At 37.0% G+C, this 22,524-nt stretch overlaps 1 protein-coding gene across 8 annotated transcripts in view; it reads right to left on the minus strand.

The window, feature by feature from the left end:
- Positions 1-2,089: 2,089 nt before the first annotated feature.
- Positions 2,090-22,524, minus strand: part of ABCD3 (ATP binding cassette subfamily D member 3) — a 114,530-nt gene continuing 94,095 nt past the window's right edge. For all 8 annotated transcript variants that reach the window (XM_053892231.1, XM_053892220.1, XM_053892214.1 and 5 more), the window contains 10 exons: positions 22,236-22,327; positions 22,079-22,154; positions 21,889-21,952; positions 15,961-16,038; positions 15,789-15,854; positions 15,603-15,692; positions 15,009-15,128; positions 8,654-8,758; positions 5,628-5,684; positions 2,090-3,667 (listed from right to left, as the gene is read on the minus strand). In XM_053892231.1, coding sequence (XP_053748206.1) covers positions 3,590-3,667; positions 5,628-5,684; positions 8,654-8,758; positions 15,009-15,128; positions 15,603-15,692; positions 15,789-15,854; positions 15,961-16,038; positions 21,889-21,952; positions 22,079-22,154; positions 22,236-22,327 — 826 coding nt within the window. In that variant the 3' untranslated portion in view covers positions 2,090-3,589. The remainder of the gene's footprint in view (positions 3,668-5,627; positions 5,685-8,653; positions 8,759-15,008; positions 15,129-15,602; positions 15,693-15,788; positions 15,855-15,960; positions 16,039-21,888; positions 21,953-22,078; positions 22,155-22,235; positions 22,328-22,524) is intronic.

Raw genomic sequence — 22,524 nt, forward strand, 5'->3', positions numbered from 1 at the left:
TCTGTTACAGGACCAAAGTTGGTCCGCTTCTTGGTGACCTATAGACAGACTGCACCAGATGGGAGTTGCCTCACAAGGTCCTCATGTGCACAAACAATGAGATCACAGGGTGTAATTTCCAGAGCAGTGACTCCCTAAACAAGAGAAGACAGGCTCCTGTTAGTAGGGATTGGGATGAACATTCAGGGGATTTTACCATTATAATGAGGCTGAAGCATTTTTTGATTCATCTGCTCAGGTGTCTTCTTCAGATTTTTCTTTTTTCTGTTCCAGCATTTAAGTTAGTTTTCAAAAAGTATGACTGAGGCAGAAGCTTCTAGGAGTTTGAGTTCAGGAGGTCAGTCCTGAGTTCAGGGCCAGTGACAAATGGGCAATAGGAAGTGTTTTAAAATTGATAAATCTAGAAATAGCTGTAGAGCATATTATTTTAAAAATAAGAATTACCACAAAACAATTAAAAATGGTTGCCTCTAGGGGTGAGGAGGGGACTGTTTTTCAGTAATTTTTGGTAGATTTTTTCCAAGTGACATGCATATGTTTATAGGTCAGAACATTTCAATGACTTGCAAAGGAAAAATAACTGGTGTAGGTAAAAATGTAAACAGTTTCCTACAACTAACAATGCTCAAGTCCATCTGACAGAAGACAATTCACTCCGCCTTTAGGCAAACTACACTTTTAAACACCAATTTTAAAAGTGTGAAAATTACATAAGGAAATGATACAACCTATAGTATCACTACAGTTTTAAGTCAAATGCTAATCGTTAGGAGAGGAGGAAAAAGGTGAAGGGTGGCAAAATATGCCGCTCCAAGACATGCTTACTTCGGCATAACGACAGTTGCGATCTAAAGACACAGAAAAAAAACAGGTACAAGAAGGGCACTTTGACTCCGCCCTTTTTCTTTCTGAAAACAAGCTAATACTTGTCCTCCCCATTCTGAAGACGTCCTCCCTCAACCAGAAGGAAAGTACCATCCTCATTCAAGGGCAGGATGTTGAGACTGAGAGAATTCTATACAAAACCTTTTTTCTTGGCTTCCTCACATACCTTATCTGCTTTTCCACAGCTGCCTCTCTTTGTTCAACCTAGTATCAAAGCCTTTAGGTTATGCCACGTCTTTGGGTCATCTCCTTATGAGGGCTTCTGTGCCACCGAAAACTTGTATTAAATAAATCTGTTTCTTTCCTGTTCGTCCGTCTTGGGTCAACTTAATTCTCAGGCCCAGCCAAAAACCCAAAGAAGGGGAAGGTAACATTTTTCCTGCCCTGCAGAGGCAAACCCTAGATACATGTTTATTCCATTAATGCATAGCAAACAACCTTAGTTGTTTACGCCCCTATTTTCTGTTGTATGAAAACTAGAAGCTTGGTGTTAGAACAGAGTGATACGCTTGGTACGCAATAGTATGTTGCTCCTGGATAAAACTTATCCTTTGGCTTATTTTTCAGATTAAACTGCTATTTCCCAGTGCAGCCTATAGTCGATGTTACAAGGAACTATGATGAAAAAGATGTTCCCTGTTCAATCATGTTTTAGGAATGTTTGGTTTCTTTATTGTAGATCTTCTCAGAACCATCATTACGTTAATGTAATGGTGATTCTCCAGGAGAAGGATATTCCTCTATGCTTCAAATGGTGAGGTGGTTTAATGTTTGTTAAATTTTAAAAGGAAGACAAAATTTTAAAAAAACCCAAAATGGTTTTTTGATGGTAAACATCCATTACAGAAGGGATTAGGAGGCAGATATTAGTAGGTTTAGGGTAATCTGAAAATCTAAAATTTCCTCCGTAACTTAAAATCTTTCCCAGGACTGATATCTTTTAAGGTCTCCTGGTTATTTGGCAGCATTTGTGAGGTACACTGAAGTTTGTAGTTTAACTTTTTTTTTTTTTAAGTAATCTCTACATCCAACGTGGGGTTCAAACTCATGACCCCGAGGATCAAGAGTCACATGCTCTACTAACTGAGCCAGCCAGGTGCCCTGATACACTGAAGGTGTTATGGTGGTTTTTCTAAAAGAGAAATTCATTCTGTTAAAATCAAATTTAACAAAACTTTTTTAAAAGAGACATTGGGTGCTAAAAGAGATTTCTGAATGTCAATTTATTTTTGTGTTTTTCAAGTCAAGATTATATGAACTATGTATGAACTACCCAGTTTTTAGATAGCAGAATAAAAAGAACAAGCAAAGGTTGTACAGGATATCTGATTCTTTTTAATCTGAACAGAAAATAAGTAAGTATACAAGTTTGCCAAATAGAGTGGTAAAAACTGAAAGTTATGTATTATGGAATCAGTACATCAAGTTTTACTTTGGTAGCCGGTGATTCTCAGTTAATTCTGCAAAAAACCAAAATCAGTTATACAGAAATAAGAATATAAAACACCCCTTTCTAAACCCTAGTTTGATAAAACTGATTTCATATCTAGCTTATTGAGAATATTCAGTTTCAGTTTTCCCTGTGCAAATAATACAAGTCATTAATGTGGTTTGGTGAGCTGAAATCAATTTCTCTTAGGATAGTTCAACATAATAACCCAAATATAAAAAAGCTATTCAAGATTCACAGAGATAAACCAGTGCCTAAGAAACATAATTCACCCATGTGCATAATCATTTATAACATATTTCTCCAACATAAAATCACGGTCAAAGACAGTGATAACATTGCATACTCAGTGCATTACTTCCTGTAGTGCATTCCTATGGCTCATCCGGAGTTTAATGCCGTGTAACCACCATACTTCTAATGAATGGGTTTCTACCATACACAAATCCATCCGATTCTTTTTAAAAATCTAACACTCTTAAAGACCTTGAGCTTGATATATAAGGACTTTGTGTTTTAATATCCCAAACATTGGGAAGATCAGGTGTGAAACATAGTAACCACCCCTTGTAAGCAAGACTGCACATAAATTTTTGTTATATCACCACAAAGAACCCTCAAAACAACTCAATACTGCAGATCGAGAGGGGCACATTTATGATTTAGCCAAAGAAAATTCAAATGGCTTTCCTGGAGTCAAATGTACCCCAAGACATATACAAGGAATGAGTGTAGTGGTGGCAGCTAAAGAAATCTGCCACCGTGTAATAAATGCTATTATGCATTGATGTTGTACATTTTGATAATACACTGATTTGTTTCCCACTATCATGGAGCACAAGAAAATGAAACTCAAAACTATCTTGTTAGAACAGGATAAATGATGACCCCAGTTTTTAATAGGGTTCTTCACTGAAGGAAAAGATAGAGCCATCAAAGTCAAATTAGCTGACTTCAAATGGTTTACATCCCAGGATGAATCAGGTTACACTGATTTAAGCCCAATTTAATTTAGGCAGGTTTTTAACCACAAGAATAAGGACATTCTTAGTACATATTAATAATTAAACCAACATATACACAATTAGCAATCTCCTATATAATATTAATTGTAACAACTTGTTCTCAATCATTTCATAGCTAATTTGTTGCTTTGTTTAAAAACAAACAAGCTCAACTTTATTTTACAATGTACTGTATATTTCTAAGTGTGTTCTGTAATGAATTCATTCAAGCAGTACAGCTCTCTGGATTCTAAGAGCCAAACTCAACTGTATCTTCTGTTATCTGTTTGAATTCATAATTGCCTCTCCCATCCATATGCAGGTAGTACTATAGGAAAGAAGCAGGGGAGAAAAATCAATGACTAAGAGAATTTCCTTTTTGTCAGCAATTTATGTAGAGATTATTATGCAAGAGTACAATTGGGAATTACTTTAAGCTTTACTAAAACCTTCAAAAGTTTTATACACAGAAAGGTAATAAGACTAAATGAAGACGTCTTATCTTTTTAAAAATAGCAACAATATAATTCTGCTTGGAGTGGATATAGTACTTTCCTTTATGAGAACTAAAATACCAGAATTCCTTATTATCTTGAAGGAACCAAATGTATAAGCCTCCTACAAATCAGAATGCTTCTGTAACTCCACAAAAACAAGGATCTGATCTTGGTTGTGTAAAAACACACTGACCAACAGGGCAGTCTTGAATACTTCCTTTATCTGGTTTCCTGGATCAGTGTGGGACCTCTAACTTAAGGCTTTTGTTAGTTCTTGGTCTTAGCAGAGGAGGAAAAGAGCTGTACAGAGTTCCTATATACCCTATCCACTGAAGACACTTAGGACGGCAGTTACAAAGGCTTCTGTTTTATTTAGTGGCTTTTTATTTACAGAAAGGACTTGTTTTTCCATCTTCTATGTTGTTATTTCTTAGCTATTGTGGCCTCTGACATCGTAACGTGTCACCCCTCCTTCACATAATCACTTCTTGATGTTTTGCTTGTGTGCACCACCAGAAAAAGAGGGGACGTCAAGCCCAAGTCCTCTCACAGCCCTCTGGCTGTAATGTTTATGAACCCCTGAGAAAACACAAAGGCCTGGACACTTTTCAAACTGCTTTGTTATTCACTTTCTCACTTCATTCATGAAAAAATGGTCAAATTATGTCATAAGATCATAAAAAGAATCTTTAAAAGTCAAGCAGCTATACAGAATTCCATTATTTTTCACAAAACACTTTCATAGAGGCTATCTCTCTGATCCTCATGGTAATCTAGGAGACAGGAAGGCAACGATAAGAAACTTTATTAATGAAGGAAGCAACTGATGCCAGAAACAGTGGTGCTTAAACCCAGGTTTTCTGACTTTAAATCCCATCTCTTCATTTGATCATTTGTACACAATCACATAAACCATAAGGTTCTTGGGGGTAAAGACAGTACTCTGTATCCCTCAAGGACATTTATGTAGCCCAGTACTTGGTGAAAACGCTGCTCCATGAGGTATGTATTTTAAGGCACAAGATACCCTATACTATTGTTCTAATTTTTCTCAAACCCGTTCTTCTACCTAAAATGTATCATTTAGGAAGAAAAAGAAGGAAGAAAGAGAAAAAGAAAGTAGGGAGGGAGGGAAAATGAATCAACAGGGTTTAGTTTGGGGGTGTGATCACCTTACATCAAGAGCTGAAAAGAACTGCCACACCGAGAATGGCTCTGCTTAAGCACCAGAATAAATAGGGTATTGTACTAGTGCAAACCTCACGCAATCTCTGTGTAAATTATAACGACTACTTAATGATTCTATTTTGTTACAGTGCAATGGTAAACATAGCCGACATTATTCAGTTTCCCCTTCATAGCCATGATCTCACTAAAAATGTCCCTAAACCTTCTGCCATCTAATCCTCAAGACTCTTTCCCCTCCTGCCAATACTGGGTGGTGAGAAAAACTTTACTTAGCAATAGCTGTGATAAGGTTGTGTAAATTTTAGTCAGTTATACAACAGTCATTTATAAAAACAGAGAACCACAAGTGGTTTTCTAGTATCTCTCAAATACAACGAAGGCTTGTTTATATGTATTAGAACTTTCAAAACTGACAATTACAATAATATTTAAGAAAAACCGATTTTATTTTATATACCTGAAATAGAATCACCTTTTGTACTTCAAGGTATGTATTTAAAAGGGAACATACACCAAGAAATCTAAAAGCATATAACCACCTGAATGCACATATTTAAATAAGATAAAATTCCCCTATACCATTCAATGTTAAGAAATACAAACCTCATGGTGTTTCCAAAGAGACTTTCTATGTGACACAGTAAAGAGGGTGATGCCGACCTAAGAGAAAGAAAATGATTTAGGTTTACGTCAACAACACAGAATCACAAATTAAACTAGTATATATTTTTAAGCTATTAAAATGACTGTCTTCAGAAGCTATAGTTAAAAATCAATGTGAAAGAGAAAAAATTACAATGGACGCCCCGATGTTCAAGGTAATGCAAAGTACTGACCATTGACCACATAACAAAAACAAACAAGTATCAATAAAGTCTTAAAAAATAAAAAAAACTAACAGGTACTAGCATTAAGTATACTATTTTGTATGGAGCAGAAAATATACATCCCAACACATTTCCTATTTTACTGTGAAAAATATATGAAAAGAGTACAAGAACAGTAAAAATAGCAAAAGGTCAAAATCAGGAAAATTAAATCTATATAATATAGTGTTGTCTACAGTACATCTGTTTTTCAAATACAGGATCATAATCCTTTATTGGAACCCCTGTTTTGGAATAGGTCTTGGAATTCAGATTTTGGAAAAGTAGTAGTATCATCACCGGAGGGTTCTGGGAAAGAATTCTGTAATTAAACACATGAATGTTTCTGTGGCAGCATGTAAGAACACTGACATTGAGACGTCTAAGAGTTTAAATATCTTTTGTTAGTTCAGGCAAGGTTTGGCTACCCAGTTGAGCTTGCTGCAAAATAATGAAAAATCTTGTGGTTTTAAAAGCTTATTGGTTTTCATTTTTTTATTTTGTTTTTAATTTTTTTTGAGAGAGAGGGAGCAAGAGAGCAGAGCAAGTCTGAGCATGAGTGGGGGAGAGGTAGAAGGGGAGGGAGAGAGGGAGGGAAGGAGAGAGGGAGTGAGGGAGGGAGAGAGAGAGAGAACAAGAGAAAGAGAGAGAGAATATCTTAAGCAGGCTCCACATCCAGCTCGGAGACCAACATGGGAGCGGGGCGGGGGGAGGCTCAATCCCACGACCCTGGGATCATGACCTGAGCTAAAATCAAGAGTCAGATGCTTAACCAACTGAGCCACCCAGACGCCCCAAAAAGCTTATTGGTTTTTAAACTGTATATAAAGATTTAGACTGTAATAAAGATTAAAAACAAAACACTAATCAATATAACTACAGATGCTGTGGATCAGTAGTTCTCAACTGGGGATGGGAGGATTTTTATCCCTTAGAGGACACTTGGCAATGTCGTGGAGACATTCTTGATTGTCACAACTGAGAGCTACTGGCATCTAATGAATGGAGGTCAGAGATGCTGCCAAATATCCTATAACGCAAAGGAGAGCCCCCCACAACTAAGGATTATCCAGCCCAAAATGTCAGAAGAGCGGTGACTGAGAAACTCTGCTCTAGATCATGGTTTCTTAAAATGGATCTCTCAAGGCTGACAGAGATAAATGCCAGAATATCCAGAAAATTCCATCATGAGTTCTAATTTTATTTTCATTTTGATAATTTTTTAAAAATTAGCCTAAGTACATTCCGGATCATTTCGACATGAGATTTAAGTGCCCAAGTCTGGATTTATACTTCTGCTGGTACCAAGTGATTACTTAAAGTGACAGCACTTAAAACTTTTAATGCGCCGTGACTTTGGATGTCACGTGGAAAGGTTCTCAAATTGGTCAGAAACTGCATGACAAAATAAGTTACTAATAAAATACATTTCAGTGGTACAACACTTATTTAATCTTTGAGAGCTCACTTCAGAAATTATTTATTCTTATGATTCCACAATAATTGGATCAGATCTCAACTTAATGAAAGCATTCTTTTTGTTAGAATTGCTGAAGATACATAAACAAAATTCAAAATATAAGATCTGGACCTCAGACTGTATCTTTCCATAATTAAATCCTAAACCAGTGGTTTGGTTTCAGCAAAACAGTATTTACAGGTCTCTTTAATGTTACCAAATTGAAACTCTGTTTTGTCTGTACTTAATTTGTGAATTTACTAGTTCTGTGGCTGTAAATCAGCTCTAAGTTCAAGGAGCTCATACTTGATTTCATACTTATACATATTCAATTGCTGTTATAGTAGTATAAGCTAAATTATCAACTGGGAGTCCCATAAGAATTTTTTTCTTTTAAATGGAATCTATGCTTTATAGGAGAATCACATCTTATGTGGGGACTCACAGCCTACAACTAGATGTAAGAGGAAGTCGCATGGTCAAAACTACCAGCCTCTAAATCATTGATCAAATGGACTATACCTATAAATACCTCCAATACCTATAAATCTGAAAGTTTATATGAACAAATACATAGAGAAATTATAAATGACTGAAACGGATTCAAGAATAGAAAACAAACCATTACAGAAATAAAATCAGTAACGAAAATCTTCCTACAAAGATGAATGTAGCACATGCATTCCTTTGTTATCATGCCAATGCTTCTCAAACCTTAATGTGCATTTGAGAATTTTGTTAAAATGTGGACTCTGACTTGGTAGGGCCAGAGTCCGCATCCTAACAAGTTCCCAGGAGATGCTGCTGCTGCTGCTGCTGCTGCTAGTACCAACACTGATGGGTAGGAATTCACACTGTAAATATGCGATATGACCTTTTATGTGTACTATAAACCCCCAAAGAACAGCTACAAGTTGTTAAAAGACTCCTGTACTTCGTTTACTTACACAGAGCTGCGAATGGTTAGGATATACTGCTAGTAACCACTCAATAGTTACTTAAAGAAAAGGCTACCAAAAGAAACTTTGGTAAGAAAGTTGGAAGTAAGTTTAAATATACTATTTGTTTCAAATCTAAGATACGGCTAAAGAATTATATACAGAAATCATTTACAATTCTTTTTCTTTTATTCATATCTACTAATTATCATTTGAAATCTTTATTAAAGTCGATACATCCTTCTTTGATAGTAATTTCATTACTTAGTAACTTGAAATCTTCTCTTTGGACAGATATTTCGCTGGACACAGAGTACACAGAGAAGAATGACACAAACCCTAAAACTGAGAACCTGAAGTGCTTACCTTTCGACAATGACTGTAAATGTAGCCTTCCACATCCACACTCACAGCACTTGTGCATTCGTCCAAAATGGCAAACTGGGGTTTATGATAAAATAACCTTGCCATCTGAAGCACAAAAAGAAATATTTTGTGTAATCACAACATGCAAAAACTAGTAAGCTCAACTAGATTTACACTTAGTCTTGTAAAAGAAGTACAAAAATTATTTTAACTTAAAAAATGTTTTCCCAAAACAGAAACAATATCAAAAAACCTGTTTTTACTGTCTTCCCAAACAATGGGGAAAATGTAACACATGGGAAATACTGTTAAGAGTTCATCAAAACATTTAAGATGTGATGTGAAATGAAGCTGAGTTTCAAACTATCAGAGAAAGTTCTCTAAACAAGATTAGAGGGTATATATTGTAACCAAATCTTGGAATTCAGACTCTAGATGGCTCAAGTGCAAATATGTGTTTACTTCTAAATATTCTGTTACCTCAGTCATGGCAATTAATATTAAGCTGCCGATTAATATTTCCACCAATTATTTTTGAGTGCCCCTGTTTTATATCCCTGAGGTCAGTACTGGGTGTGCTCATTTTTTAAAGGCTCTGCAAATTTTGTAAGTAAAAATTAACATCAAGATCGTTACAGCTTCCATTTCTTTGATTGGCACAAATGCTGAACATTTGCTCATTTATTTTCCATACGTATTTTATTTTCTGGGAATTATTTACCCTGATCCTTTGTCTAACAGATATTCCAATTGGTCATCAGCCCCCAACAACGATCGCCATGTTGCAAGACCAATGGACACTTTTCCATCCTTACCCAATTTATCTTCTCTGCTACATGCAACTCAGATGACCACTTCCTCCTTCTTGAGAAAGTAACAGTGAAACCATAGTCTTAACGTTTCTTCTCACTTCTTAGGCTGCTTCCTCAGTTTCTTTTCCAGCATTTTCTTTTCTGCTGGACCACTAAATGTTGGGGTTCCTCAGGGCCAATTCCTAAGTCCTCTCCTCTTTTTCCTACATTGTCTGAGTGATCTCATTGAATCTCATTATCTCAAGTATTATTTACATTTGTAAACTCTCAATATGTATCTCTTGCCCATCCTTCTCTTCTAATTACAAGACTGATATATAAATATTCCTCTTTGATATTTCTACTTAGTTATCTGATTTTCCCCTTAAAATCCATTCATGTACTCCACCCCCATCTTAAACATTTCAGCAAATCACACTATCAAACAGCTGCTCAACCTAGAAGGCCATGAGTCCTCCTTGATCTTTCCCTTCTTCTCCTTCCTTCCACATTCCTACCCCTCATTTTTTTTAGTCCATTCGAGTAAGTCCTTCAGTCTTTTGTAGTCCACTCACTTTACTGCATCTCCAAAATCATGCCCTCAGCCCAGAATACAATCCTCTCCTGCCTAGAGGACCACAAATGGCCTATTTCCTCTTTCACTCCTCTCCAATCCATTTTCCCTGTAACTAGAAGGATTCTTCAGAAATGTAAATCCGAGAATTTCACTCTTCTGCTTAAACCCCTTCAACAACTTCTCACTTCACTAAGAACAAAACCCAAACTCCTTAGCATGGCCCACAGACCCTGCATAATCGGATTCCTACTTACTTTCTAACCTCAACATTTCTAACCTCAACATGACCAGGACACAAGGTATCTAAGGCCAGAGAGGCTTAGCACATGTCATTTTTCTTAGGTCTCAAACACCGCACCGTACTCTGCTTCTCACATCTTTGAAATTTCTGTTTAGACCACCTCCTCAAACCTACCCTGACCCCTGTCCCACAATCTAAGCGGGTCACTCCTTAACATCTCTGCAGTGCTTCATAGGTTTTGAACTGTGTGTTGTCTTGTTTCTTTGTCTACTCCTCTAGGCTAGTATATTTGCATAAGCAGAGATTATTTTAATCACTACTGTACACTCGATATTTGCATGAAGGAAACATTTAAATATTTGATAAATTAATGGCCAGAACATAAGCAGCTCTCTTGGGGTTTGTATCTATTTGATGAGGTGAGGAAGGGGAAGCATTAAGTATAGACTATGAAGAAGTTCAGCTGTGCAGAGAATGAAAGGTACAGACGACAGAGGTTAAGGCTGAGTTTGCCTTTTAGATCAGGGAGACCTGGAATGTCTTTCTGAAAGAGAAGGACCAGAAGAGATTGAATACAGGGTGTGTGTCTGTACATGTGCATAACCGAAGGAAAGAATATGATAAAGTCAGAGGAGAGAGGGTCCAAAAACATGGAGACACTGAGCTTTTCTCAAGAGGAAGGATGACATAGCCTCCACAGACAGAATGAGGGAGGTCAGGGCAGCCTAGTGCAAGCTCAATGAAGAGGATTGGTTATCTAAAGGCATTCCACAAATGCCCCTCCTCTGTGTCCCCATGGAAGTCTCTGCATACCTACCTCACCACACCCAGCACATCGTGTAGCGATTTTCTCACATGTCTCTCTCCCACTCCGCCGTCAGTACTTGATCCCACAGTACGAGATCGTGACGTGAATAAGTCCATGACCCCTGCAGCTGTACTGCCACCTGAGCTGGACACGCCACCGCCTACGCCTCGGTGGTCACCTTCACCCCCAGCCTTGTGTGGCAGCACACTTCACTGTGCTATTGCTCACCTTCCTCCATACACGGGGTACTCCGCAGTTCCTGCCCCAGGGGACTTGTGAGAATTGAATGGAGAGGGCTTAGCCTACCGCCTATCACCTGTTAAGCACTCAATAAAAATGAGCTGTCATCTCACTGACATAACAGCTTCTCTTTCTCCTCTGAGGAGAAGTTGAGCTGTTCTGCAGAGAGACATGGAGTAGGCAATGAGGTAGAAAGCCTGAGATTGGTAGTTTATAAATGATACTCGTGGAAAATAAGAGAGAGGGGCAAAAGTAAGTAAATGACCACCTGACCGTGCTGTGGGCCCCTGGAAGACTGGAAGCCATGAAAGCGTGACGGTACCAACCCCTGTCACCCTGATCTTTCAGCTGTGCTCAGGAGCCTATGTACACAAACGCCAAGGCAAACAACTGCTCTTGGGCTGAGGCTGAGGTAATAAGAGGAAACAAAAAGTGGGAAAGGAAGTTAAAGGGAAGGGATCATTTGTTCATTGCTTTAAGAAATACTACCTGAGTACCTTCTATGTGCCAGGACCTGGATTATTAAGTTTGTACTGGACAGAAAGGAGGCAGAGTCAGAAGGGGACTTATCAATCATAAGAAAAGGGATGGGTCAATATTCAAAATATCAGGGTGTCTGAAGCAAGGAGACAGTTGCCAATTAGGTAAAAGAAAAAGAATTGCAAAAATGGATTTAAAAAACACTAAAAATTTTATGACAATGGTATCTCTGGTAAGGGGGGTTTTGGCCCTTCTTTATACTTTTAAAAATATTCCAACTTTTCTATCATACATACTTTTTCATAATTAAAAAAAAAAACTTTCCTAAATAGGAAGAACAAGAATAGAGGAGTAGGAAAGATAACTATCAATCAGAGAAGTAAGATATTGCAACTTACGATACTGGGTAGAGCAACCCTGGCTGGTAATGGCTGGGCCCAAACAAGTGCAGGGGAGGTAAGGAAGATGTTACTTGAGACTGTAACAGACAGTGAGAGAAGGGAACTGGACAGACAGTCCACCTGGACACTGGAGGCTGTATCACATATTGGTCAAGAGCCAAGAATTCTGGGGGTGCCTGGGAGGTTCAGTCAGTTAAGCATCTGACTTCAGCTCAGGTCATGATCTCACAGTTCATAGGTTTCAGCCCCATATCAGGTTCCACAAGGACAGTGTGGAGCCTGTTTGGGATTCTTTCTCTGCCCCTCTCCCACTCTCTCTCTCAAAAATAAATGAATAAACTTTAAAAAAAAAAAAAAAAAGAGCAAGAATTCTGGTGTCAGACCCACCTGCACTTGAATCTCCATTCTGCCACTCAGTAGCCTGCAAGGCTTTCCCTTGTCTGTACCTTAATTGACAGGGTTGCCAGGAGAGTTAGATAGAGTTTGCCACGCAAAACCAATCCTTCCCTCGTGTTATCCCAGTGCACCTTCCTTACAGCTGTAACTGAAGACTGCCTTGTGTGTGAGATAGCTGAGAATATCTGTATCTCCTCACTCAATTATCAAGGGCAGGCACCCATCTCAGTGCCTGCACAGAGCAGATTCCCAGCTAATAGTGAACTCTGTGAAAATTATACCATAATTAAGGTTTTTTTCACTAAGATCATGGAATAATAATCTCATTTCCCTACATTTATACTGACGTTTTTCAAGGAACTTTTAGAAATGTGTTCACCAGACCTCCCTTTATTCAAAGGTATTATTCCATTCCCTCAAATTTAAATGTGACTTTCCTTACCCAAAAGTTCCTTTGGTTCATCTGTTTATACCAACCATCACTCTTACAGATTCACTGTTTGGGGTGGTTAGACCTTTCAAGCTTATTACTCCTAAAAAATTATAATTTTTATAACTTATAAAAATTATGTCCTCTCTTCCCTCAATTGTTTACTTTGAAAATTTTCAAGCCTACCCAGAACTGTAGGAACAGTAAAGTGACCACACAAAAACTCTTCGCCCAATTTCACCAACATCAACATCTGTTGCATTAGCCTTCTCTCTCTCCCCACAAACCTTTTGAAGGTAGCAAAGCAATATGCTTGATTTTAAATTTCAGTCAGTTCTGCAAACACTGGTCTACACAGAACACACCTGCCAATGGCTTGGTCGTGCAGCCCTGTCATGGGTAAGCTCCTCCATTTCCCAACCAACTCCAGAGTGGCTCATCTGGTTTTATTTTATTTTTTAATTTTTTTTTCTAACGTTTATTTATTTTTGAGACAGAGAGAGACAGAGCATGAATGGGGGAGGGGCAGAGAGAGAGGGAGACACAGAATCTGAAACAGGCTCCAGGCTCTGAACTGTCAGCACAGAGCCCGACGCAGGGCTCGAACTCACAGACTGTGATATCATGACCTGAGGTGAAGTCCGACGCTTAGCCGACTGAGCCACCCAGGCGCTCCAGAGTGGCTCATCTGGTTTTACAGGGCTCCTTCTTTGGCCCTTGTCCTCTCCCTAACACATTCTCTCACTCCTCCAGACCTTGAACTTCTTATCTTCAAAGAAGAACTATCCCTTCTGTACCCTACACATAGAGTTCTTAGTTCAGCACATTTATTTTTCTTTCTCTGGATTTATATACTGTGTCCATTTGTGAATCTTGACTTATCCCTCCATCTTCTTTGAAGTCATGGTAACAAGAATTTAAATTTGCTCTACTGACTTGTAGTTATTTCTATAGTCATCTACTAAATTGATTCCAGAAACCCCAATCACTTCAAATTCTCACTCCTACCACCCAATTTCCATTTTGAGTATGGCTGACATCTCTTTTCTTTTGTTTATGACTCATTCTTCACTCTATCAATTAATCTTATGCTATAGCACTAGCCAGACAAATCACTATTAAGTTCATATAGAATGGGTATGTTTTGGGAAAAATAATATGCAGTATCAGGGAATAGGAGGCAACAGAAAAGGGAGAATAGAATCTAAAGATAATGAGTAAGCAATTCAGCAATAAGCCATTTCTTTTACTGTTTTTCCTTAGCCACAGTTCTAATTTCCACAAGGTTAACACACTGGAAAAAAAATTCCTCTGGATCTGCGCAAACTATGGTATGCAGGGTTAGAAAATGACTCTTTAAAAGTTATCCCTCTTAACAGAGTACTCAAGGTATCACTCTTAATATGCAGTGTCCTGTAGTCAAGTTTGATCAGGAATAAGTTTAGACAATCATAAAATTAAAACAGTTCCTTGCAAACCCTTCTTCATATTAGGAAAATGTAAGAAATCTAAATAATTTTGGGTAGCAGATACTGAGCCCTGAAACCAGGACACACATAATGGTAGAGGGAAGGGCAGGAACAGAATAAAGTGGGAACAAAGTTAGAGTGGATGATATGTACTACCTTCTGATATTTCAGAAAGAAAAGCTTCAGTGAGAGGTCAACAGGAAAAAGATATAAGACATCTTGGACTACCATATAACCCAGGATCAATGTGATGGAAAGTTTCCCCAACTTTAATTAATCCCCAATGAATTAATAGTAATATAATTAGAAAATTTATGGATTTTTCAGACTTCTAAATGTACATGCAAGTTATGTATTTTCAAGCATTTCTATTATCATTTAAACTAATCCATTCAACAATACTTGCTAAATAAAAAGATTAAGATAAAACTGTGTGCCTTGATTAATCAAAATACTGGACTGTAAGAGTGACCCTAAGCAATCAGTTGCCCTGTCATGCAATATAGTCCAAGAATAACTTACCGCCATTCTTTGTTTCTCTCCACCACTGAGGACATCCATCCAATCCTGAACACTGTCCCAGCCTCCTTCACGTTCAAGGATATGACCCAACTGGACATTATCTAAGTATTCCTTTAGTACCTTTCAGCAAAATGATTAAAGATTAAATCACACGTAATGTAAACCAACATTCTCTAGCTTGCTTTATTTTTTAAACTAGAATCGCTGTAATTCTACTGCCAATATTACTTACAGGGGCACATTTCACAAAAGAATGTGGCACAAAGATAGCCCTAAATCCTTTACTTCCTATCTATGCTAACTTTGACATATGTGGTAGCTTAAAGAGAATAACACTATTGCATATAATTAAAAGATAAGGGCAATGAAAAAAAAAAAAGTAATAGTGTAAAGACAGGTTAAATTCACCAAACCATATTTAAGCAAAGTAGATAACATCTTACCTCAACTTGGAAAGTTGTAATTAATGACAAGGTTTTAGAAGGCTTTTCAGGCTAGGATAAACTACCTGGCAGTTAAAATGCTTAACTGATTAAGATAAAGAATCTGATATGGAGGATTTCCAGTAGGTCTAGTCCATAAGCATCTCCTTACTAGGTCAGATATCCCCTTCCTTTTCTGATCTTCTCTTCCATCTGGATATATCACTTGGTCTCGAAGTGTTCCAAGGGTCATATAAGGTCTCTGATAGTGGCAGAGCAAAAATTATTATAAGTGAATTCTTTAAAAATAAATGAAAAGATCTTTAAATCAAAGATTACAAAATAAACAAGGTCTTACCTGAGGAACATAGAATAACTTTCCTCTCTCAGGTTTAGTTAGACGCCCTCCAAAAAGAGGCCATAACTATAAAAGGAAAAGGAAGGGGGAGAGGAGCAATTATAAATTTCACCATGTAGTAGATTATATGGCAAAACAAGACTACAATATCTTGAGGCCAATTTGTACTTACTTCACCAAGAACACGGAAAAGTGAACTCTTCCCACAGCCATTTGGACCACAAATTAAAACATTGGCCCCAGATCGAACCTGAAAATCAGTCCATGAATTAATAGGGAATATATACTCAGTGAACATTTCTTTTGAGTCAAATTGTTCTTTGCTAACGATAAGCTTTTTAGTTTGTCTATAACTGTGATAATAGGTAGAAGCAGTGGAGGGTTTGGTTGACCTTTCATTTTTGTTTACTTTCAATATTTACTCACTTTTTTCATTTAAAAGTCAATGACTGCAGCTTATAAATTTTGAGAATTCTTGAAAACAAGTATGTGTGTATATGTTTTCAAAAAAAAAATGGAATCATACTATGTATGTTCTATATGTTATTTAATAATATATCACAAATATTCTTCTAAGTCAGTATACTCAGATTCCTCCCATTCTATTTTTAAAGGCCTACAGTGTATTCCATTCTAAGAATGCACCCTAATTTATTTAACTACCTCCTTTTTGTTAGGTCTTTTGCATTTTGCTTTGCTCTTTTAGATAATACTGCAATGAACTGGAATCAGTGAGTGAATTTATGCATTGGTGAGAAATGTGTCTATACAGATCAGATTCTTAGAAGTATATATGCATTATTAATATTTACAAGTGCCACCAAATCGCTCTGCAATGATGTAAAGTTAAATGAAAAAAACGTAATCAAGAGTGGTTAAGTTCTGAGCTTATGGTCTCATATAAGTGTTAATCAACCCTGTGAAAAATCAGAAACCTGGGTTAGAATTTCAGCTCACAACATTACAGAGCAATGTATCACAGCAGGAAAGGAGACAACAAAGGTATGAGTTACGCTAGCTGTGGAACCTGCCTTTGACAAATTTTTTTAACTGTTGAGGCCTTATGTTCTTATTACTTAATTGAATGAATACTTTTGGAATGCTCAGTGTCAGGTTCTGCTTTAGGTAATGGAGCTATACTAATGAATAAAAAAAAAAACAAAACCTGCCCGTACCAGTTTACATTCTAGTGGGAGAGACATAAAATAAAGAATACACACAAGAAATGAGTAAACTAAACAGTATCTTAGAAAATAAGTGCTATGGAAAAAAATACATACCAAGGTAAGGAAATTTGGAAGCGGTTAGGGGAGGTTACGTTTTGAAGGTGGCCAGACCAGGACTCATTGGAAATGACAACTGGGCAACTTTGAAAGGAGTAAATTAGGAGTTTATCTAGAGGAAGACTGCTCTAGCCTAACCCTACCCACAAAAAGCTGGTTCAAAGGCACTGAAGCAGGAATGTACGTATCCTTGTCAAAAAACAGAAAAGAGGTTGAGAAAACTGAGAGAGAGGAAGGAGTAGTAGGAAAAGAGCTGAGAGAAGTAAGAGGTTGGTGGAAAGCAGTGCAGGCAAATCCTACAGGGCACTGGGAGCCACTGAAAGGACTGCCTTTTACTCTGATGAAACACAGAGCCATCAGCATTAGCCACAACAGCCAAAGGTGGCAGCAACCCAGAAGGATGAAGGGATAAACAAAATGTAGACTATACGTACAATGGAATAGGATTCAGCCTTGAAAAGGAAGGACATTCTGACACGTGCTACAACATGGATGAAACTTCAAGAAATAAGCTAGACACAAAAGGACAACTGCTGTATGATTCCACTTATATGAGGTCCCTAGAATAGTCATATCTATAAAGTAGAATAGTAGTTACCAGGGGTTGGGGAGAGTGGGAAATCAGGAATTATTGTTTAATGGGTCCAGAGTTTCTGTTGGTTACGATAAAAATTTGTGGAGATGGTTAGTTGGTGATGGCTGCACAACACTATAAATGAACTTAATGGCACTGAACTGTTTACTAAAAAATGGTTAAAAGAATCAATTTTATGTTATGTGCATTTTGCCACAATAAAAAAATTTAATGGTAGAAAGGGATAAATTGTACGTTATGTATATTTTACCACAGTAACAAAAGAATGAGCTTCTTTTTAAAAATGGTTGAGAATCTGATGAATGGATAAAGAAATTGTGGTTTATATACACAATGGAGTACTACATGGCAATGAGAAAGAACGAAATATGGCCCTTTGTAGCAACGTGGATGGAACTGGAGAGTGTGATGCTAAGTGAAGTAAGCCATACAGAGAAAGACAGATACCATATGTTTTCACTCTTATGTGGATCCTGAGAAACTCAACAGAAACCCATGGAGGAGGGGAAGGAAAAAAAAAAAAAAGAGGTTAGAGTGGGAGTGAGCCAAAGCATAAGAGACTCTTAAAAACTGAGAACAAACTGAGGGTTGATGGGGGATGGGAGGGAGGGGAGGGTGGGTGATGGGTATTGAGGAGGGCACCTTTTGGGATGAGCACTGGGTGTTGTATGGAAACCAATTTGACAATAAATTTCATATATTGAAAAAAAAAAAAATGGTTGAGAATGACTAGCCTACCACATAACTGATCTACAAAAAAATACCACATCTTATGTACTTCAGTGTTAGAGAATGAACTATACTGAATGATTTTTCCAGAAAAATGAACTATCCCATTTTCCGAGAAATTATTTCTAAAGAATCTTTTTGATGGACTTCTAAGGAATTACCTATTACCTTTTCCTGTGAAACTGAATATAGTGAATATTTCTGATTATATATAATAATTTTACTTTACTATAATGGTGATTCCTTAGGAGCTCCTAAAGTTCAGGACTGTTAATTAAATGGTTCCCCACTACTATGCTTTGAGTCATATCAATCATATAGACCTTCTTCTGTTCCTAACTGTTCATTGTGGTTTTCACTGATATCCAATACTTCTCCACTCTATTTGGTGCAATATGCCAGGAAATCCAAAAACCAAATTTATAATGACATGTAAAAATAATAATTAGACTTACAGACATCTGTAAGCACTCTCTTATGCTCAAATGTCTTGGATTCAGCCATAACTTTACCCCCATGGCTTTTGGTAATGGTGGGCAAACTTCTGATTATGACTCAGTCATGATAAGCCAGCGATAATTTTTCCATGGTAAAGATTTATAAAAATGTCCCCCCACCCCAGCTTAAATGAAGACTAAAAGACAAGGGTAACTTTCACTTATGGCCTTTTATAGTTACGAAGTTCTTAATAACACTATAATTACTGAGGTTCCGGGATCGGTTTAAGGGGTCAACAAGTGCTCTGTACCACTATATTTTTACCAATAAAATATTCCCCCAGATATAAGACTTCATCAAAAACAGTTGTACACATAAATATGATTTAAGTAAAAAAGAGAATATACAAAAGTATGCTGCTTATGAAGATTCACAGGCTTCTTCAAACATTATAAATGTGCCTTACTAAAAAAGTAAAAATCTGAGTAACTTACAAAGTACTATTTTAATGCCTACATTATAATCCACAAGTCTTTAATCTCTGAGGGTCTCTTCAGTCTACATCTGAATGGATAAATACATCTGTGGTGGGGGAGTTTATAAAGGAATGAGGGATAAAATCTCCTATCCTAAAGAGGTGTATATTATCTTGTTATTAGGTGACCCAAAAGACAAAATAACCATAAAGCATTAAACATTTATTTTTTGGTGGCCAAGTCTGTTTTATTATGCCTCTTTTCAGGAGAAAGGAATCCTTATTTTCAAGTAAGCCAAATGGGTAGAAAATAACTAAAGGTTACAAAGAAGTAAAGGATGTTTGTTAAATAAAGGAAGGCTACATTAAGGAAAATGACAGAAATAAAGGAGAAAAAGCCAAGTCTAACTTAAAACACCTAACTCAGAGAAAGACAGAAGAGGAATATATTACACTAGGCCCAAAGAGCACAAGTCAAAGAAACAGTTTCCATTGGAAGAGAAAACAAAATAAGAATCAACAGGAGAGATCACAGGTCCTACGAAACATGGTCACAAAGTAACACACAAGCAGGGGCATAACTAGGGACTCAAAAGACTTTCCAAGTGAAACCAAAATAAGAGCAAAAAGTAACGGTCTTTCTGAGACTATAAAAGTGAAGCTATAGGCACTAGCCAGAAGTTTATTAAATCCAAACATAGGGACTTTAAAAAGAAGGGCTTCAGGACTAAAAGGAGAGTGACACCTTTAGCATGATACCCATGTGACAAAGTAGGCAATACCTCAGACAATAATCGGGATCTTTTCTATTCCGTGTATCTGTACGTATAGATCCCAAATCCATTCTCACTATGCTTAATCAAGTATACATCTGTATTGTTGGTGTAATCTATTTCTGCATCAAGACAAAGTGAGGGAAAGTGGGAGAAAGGGCCAAGAGGATTCTTCACTGGAGAAATCCTATGGCCCTCCTTCACCCTGGTGTAACAAAAATGGGGTTCTGAGCTCTTCTTTATCCCTGAAATCAAGCCAGGTAGATGGCTTACCTACTATGCCAAGGGAGCACACCACAATGACTGGCACACCGAGAATTAAATGAGACACTTCTGGGATACTTGGGAGTCATTCATTATTTACCAATTATATTTACACTTTCCCTATGTATTCTTGTGTTTCCTGGCTTGAAAATAAATATGGTAATATATAATACTCATTGTCAAATAAGTTCAAAGTACTTTGCATAGCTAACATTTTTCATTTTTATAGTTCCTTAAAAAGAAAGTGGGGACGTACTTAAAAAATATACATTACTAACAGGAACAAAATCGAAGACTTGCTGAAGATTATAACAATTGCAAAACAAATCCAGTAATGATACTTATTTTATCAACTATCAGACATTTCTTTTTTATTACTATTTTAATGTTTATTTATTTTTGAGAGGGAGACAGAGAGAGAAAGTGAGGGGCGGGGAGGGGCAGAGAGAGGGAGACACAGAATCTGAAGCAGGTTCCAGGCTCTGAGCTGACAGCTCAGAGCCCAACGCAGGGCTTGAACTCACGAACCATGAGATCATGACCTGAGCCGCAGTCAGACACTTAACCGACTGAGCCACCCAGGGGCCCCAACTATCAGACATTTCTAAAGTGAAAGTAGTTGAAAAGACGCTCCACATAAAACAAATTATAGAAGGCCACTCATGTAGGCATGTGGAGAAGAATTCTAGAGCTGTGCTGTCCAATATGGTAGCCACTAGGTCAGTCACGTGTAGCTATTTAAGATCTAACTTATTAAAATTAAATTTTAAGTGTGGCTACTACATTGGACAAAGCAAACATGGCACATTTCCATCACTGCAGACGGTTCAATGGGACAGTGTTGTTCTAGAGAAATGATATCTAGACCTGGGGAGACAGCCTCCATGATAGGAATTTGTTACTAATCAACAAGATTTTCAGATCTGAACTATTCATAAAGTCGTAACAGACATATAACCTAATAGTTATAGTTCCTCAGGTCTGGGAATGTCTTATAAATCACAAAACTACGCATCTTTGCTGCTTCTTTTTAATGGCGTCTGCTATATCCCCATTTGATTAACAGACCACACTGACTCAGCAGCACTATTCACTTGGCATGAGATGTTACTGCAGTGCTACTGTGCTGCTCTTCCATGTTTTCAGTTATAACAAATTCTGTATTTTGTTTGTATAGGTATAGACCCTCCTGCACGGTCAAAACAATACCAAACCATAGTTTTTTTTAACTTAGAATAAAATTATATTGCATGTTTAAATACTCATTCCTCACCAGAGATTACAAGTAACTATACCTTCTATCGCTTTCTTGAGACAGACTTCATTTGCAAAAGATTTTTTCATAGTAATATAGGAAACTTTAAAGTTCTGACAATTAAGAAAAATAGATTTCTAAGTGTTTCAAAGACTTACTTTTTAAAACAATTTTGCGGATTCAGAGACTAAGACAAGCCTTACAGTTATTTTAAATATTCAGAAAACAGTTTTCCATTTCACTTTCTGAATCTGATCTAAGCTTTTATACAATCATTTAAAAACTTACTTCAAAATTAAGGTCTTGAATCAAGATATCTCCGTTTGGCGTTGCTAAAGGAACATGATCAAATCTACAGAGGAAATTGATAAAAAAAATTAAAATTTTACATTAAATACTAAGCAAATGCAGCTGAAAGAGAAAGGCTATTATGCAGTTAGCAAATGTTTATGGTGCTAAAGAACTTTTCAATACATACTTTATAATGTTATCAGCATTGAAGATCTCTCCAGCACCAGGTATCAAGGGAATGACTTGTGCTCCTTCTTCAATACCTTAAGTGGAAAATAAGTATTAAAGCACCACATTATGTCAGCCAAAATTTAAACTACATGGCCCAGTGCATTCATATTTACCCCTTTCCTGTTGTGAGACCATGGTGCGTTCATATTTGCCTTGATTTAAATCCTTCAGTACTTGCATTAATTCTGTAATCCGAGCAGTAAAACTAAAAAAAAAACACACACAAAAAAAAGTCCTAATGAAAACTCCAAAGGCCATCATATCTCTATTATTTTTGTTATTTATTTGAGATGTAACGACATATGACATTGTGTAAGTTCAAAACTTATTCAAACTGAACTCGTTTCCAAAATTATAATTTAGTTTAAATGAAATAACCTAAAAGAAGAAGTCTTATCATCA

This window comes from Panthera pardus, unplaced genomic scaffold (genome assembly GCF_024362965.1).
Source record: "Panthera pardus isolate Hobbes unplaced genomic scaffold, ASM2436296v1 HiC_scaffold_11, whole genome shotgun sequence".
NCBI classification, from domain to species: Eukaryota; Metazoa; Chordata; class Mammalia; order Carnivora; family Felidae; genus Panthera; species Panthera pardus.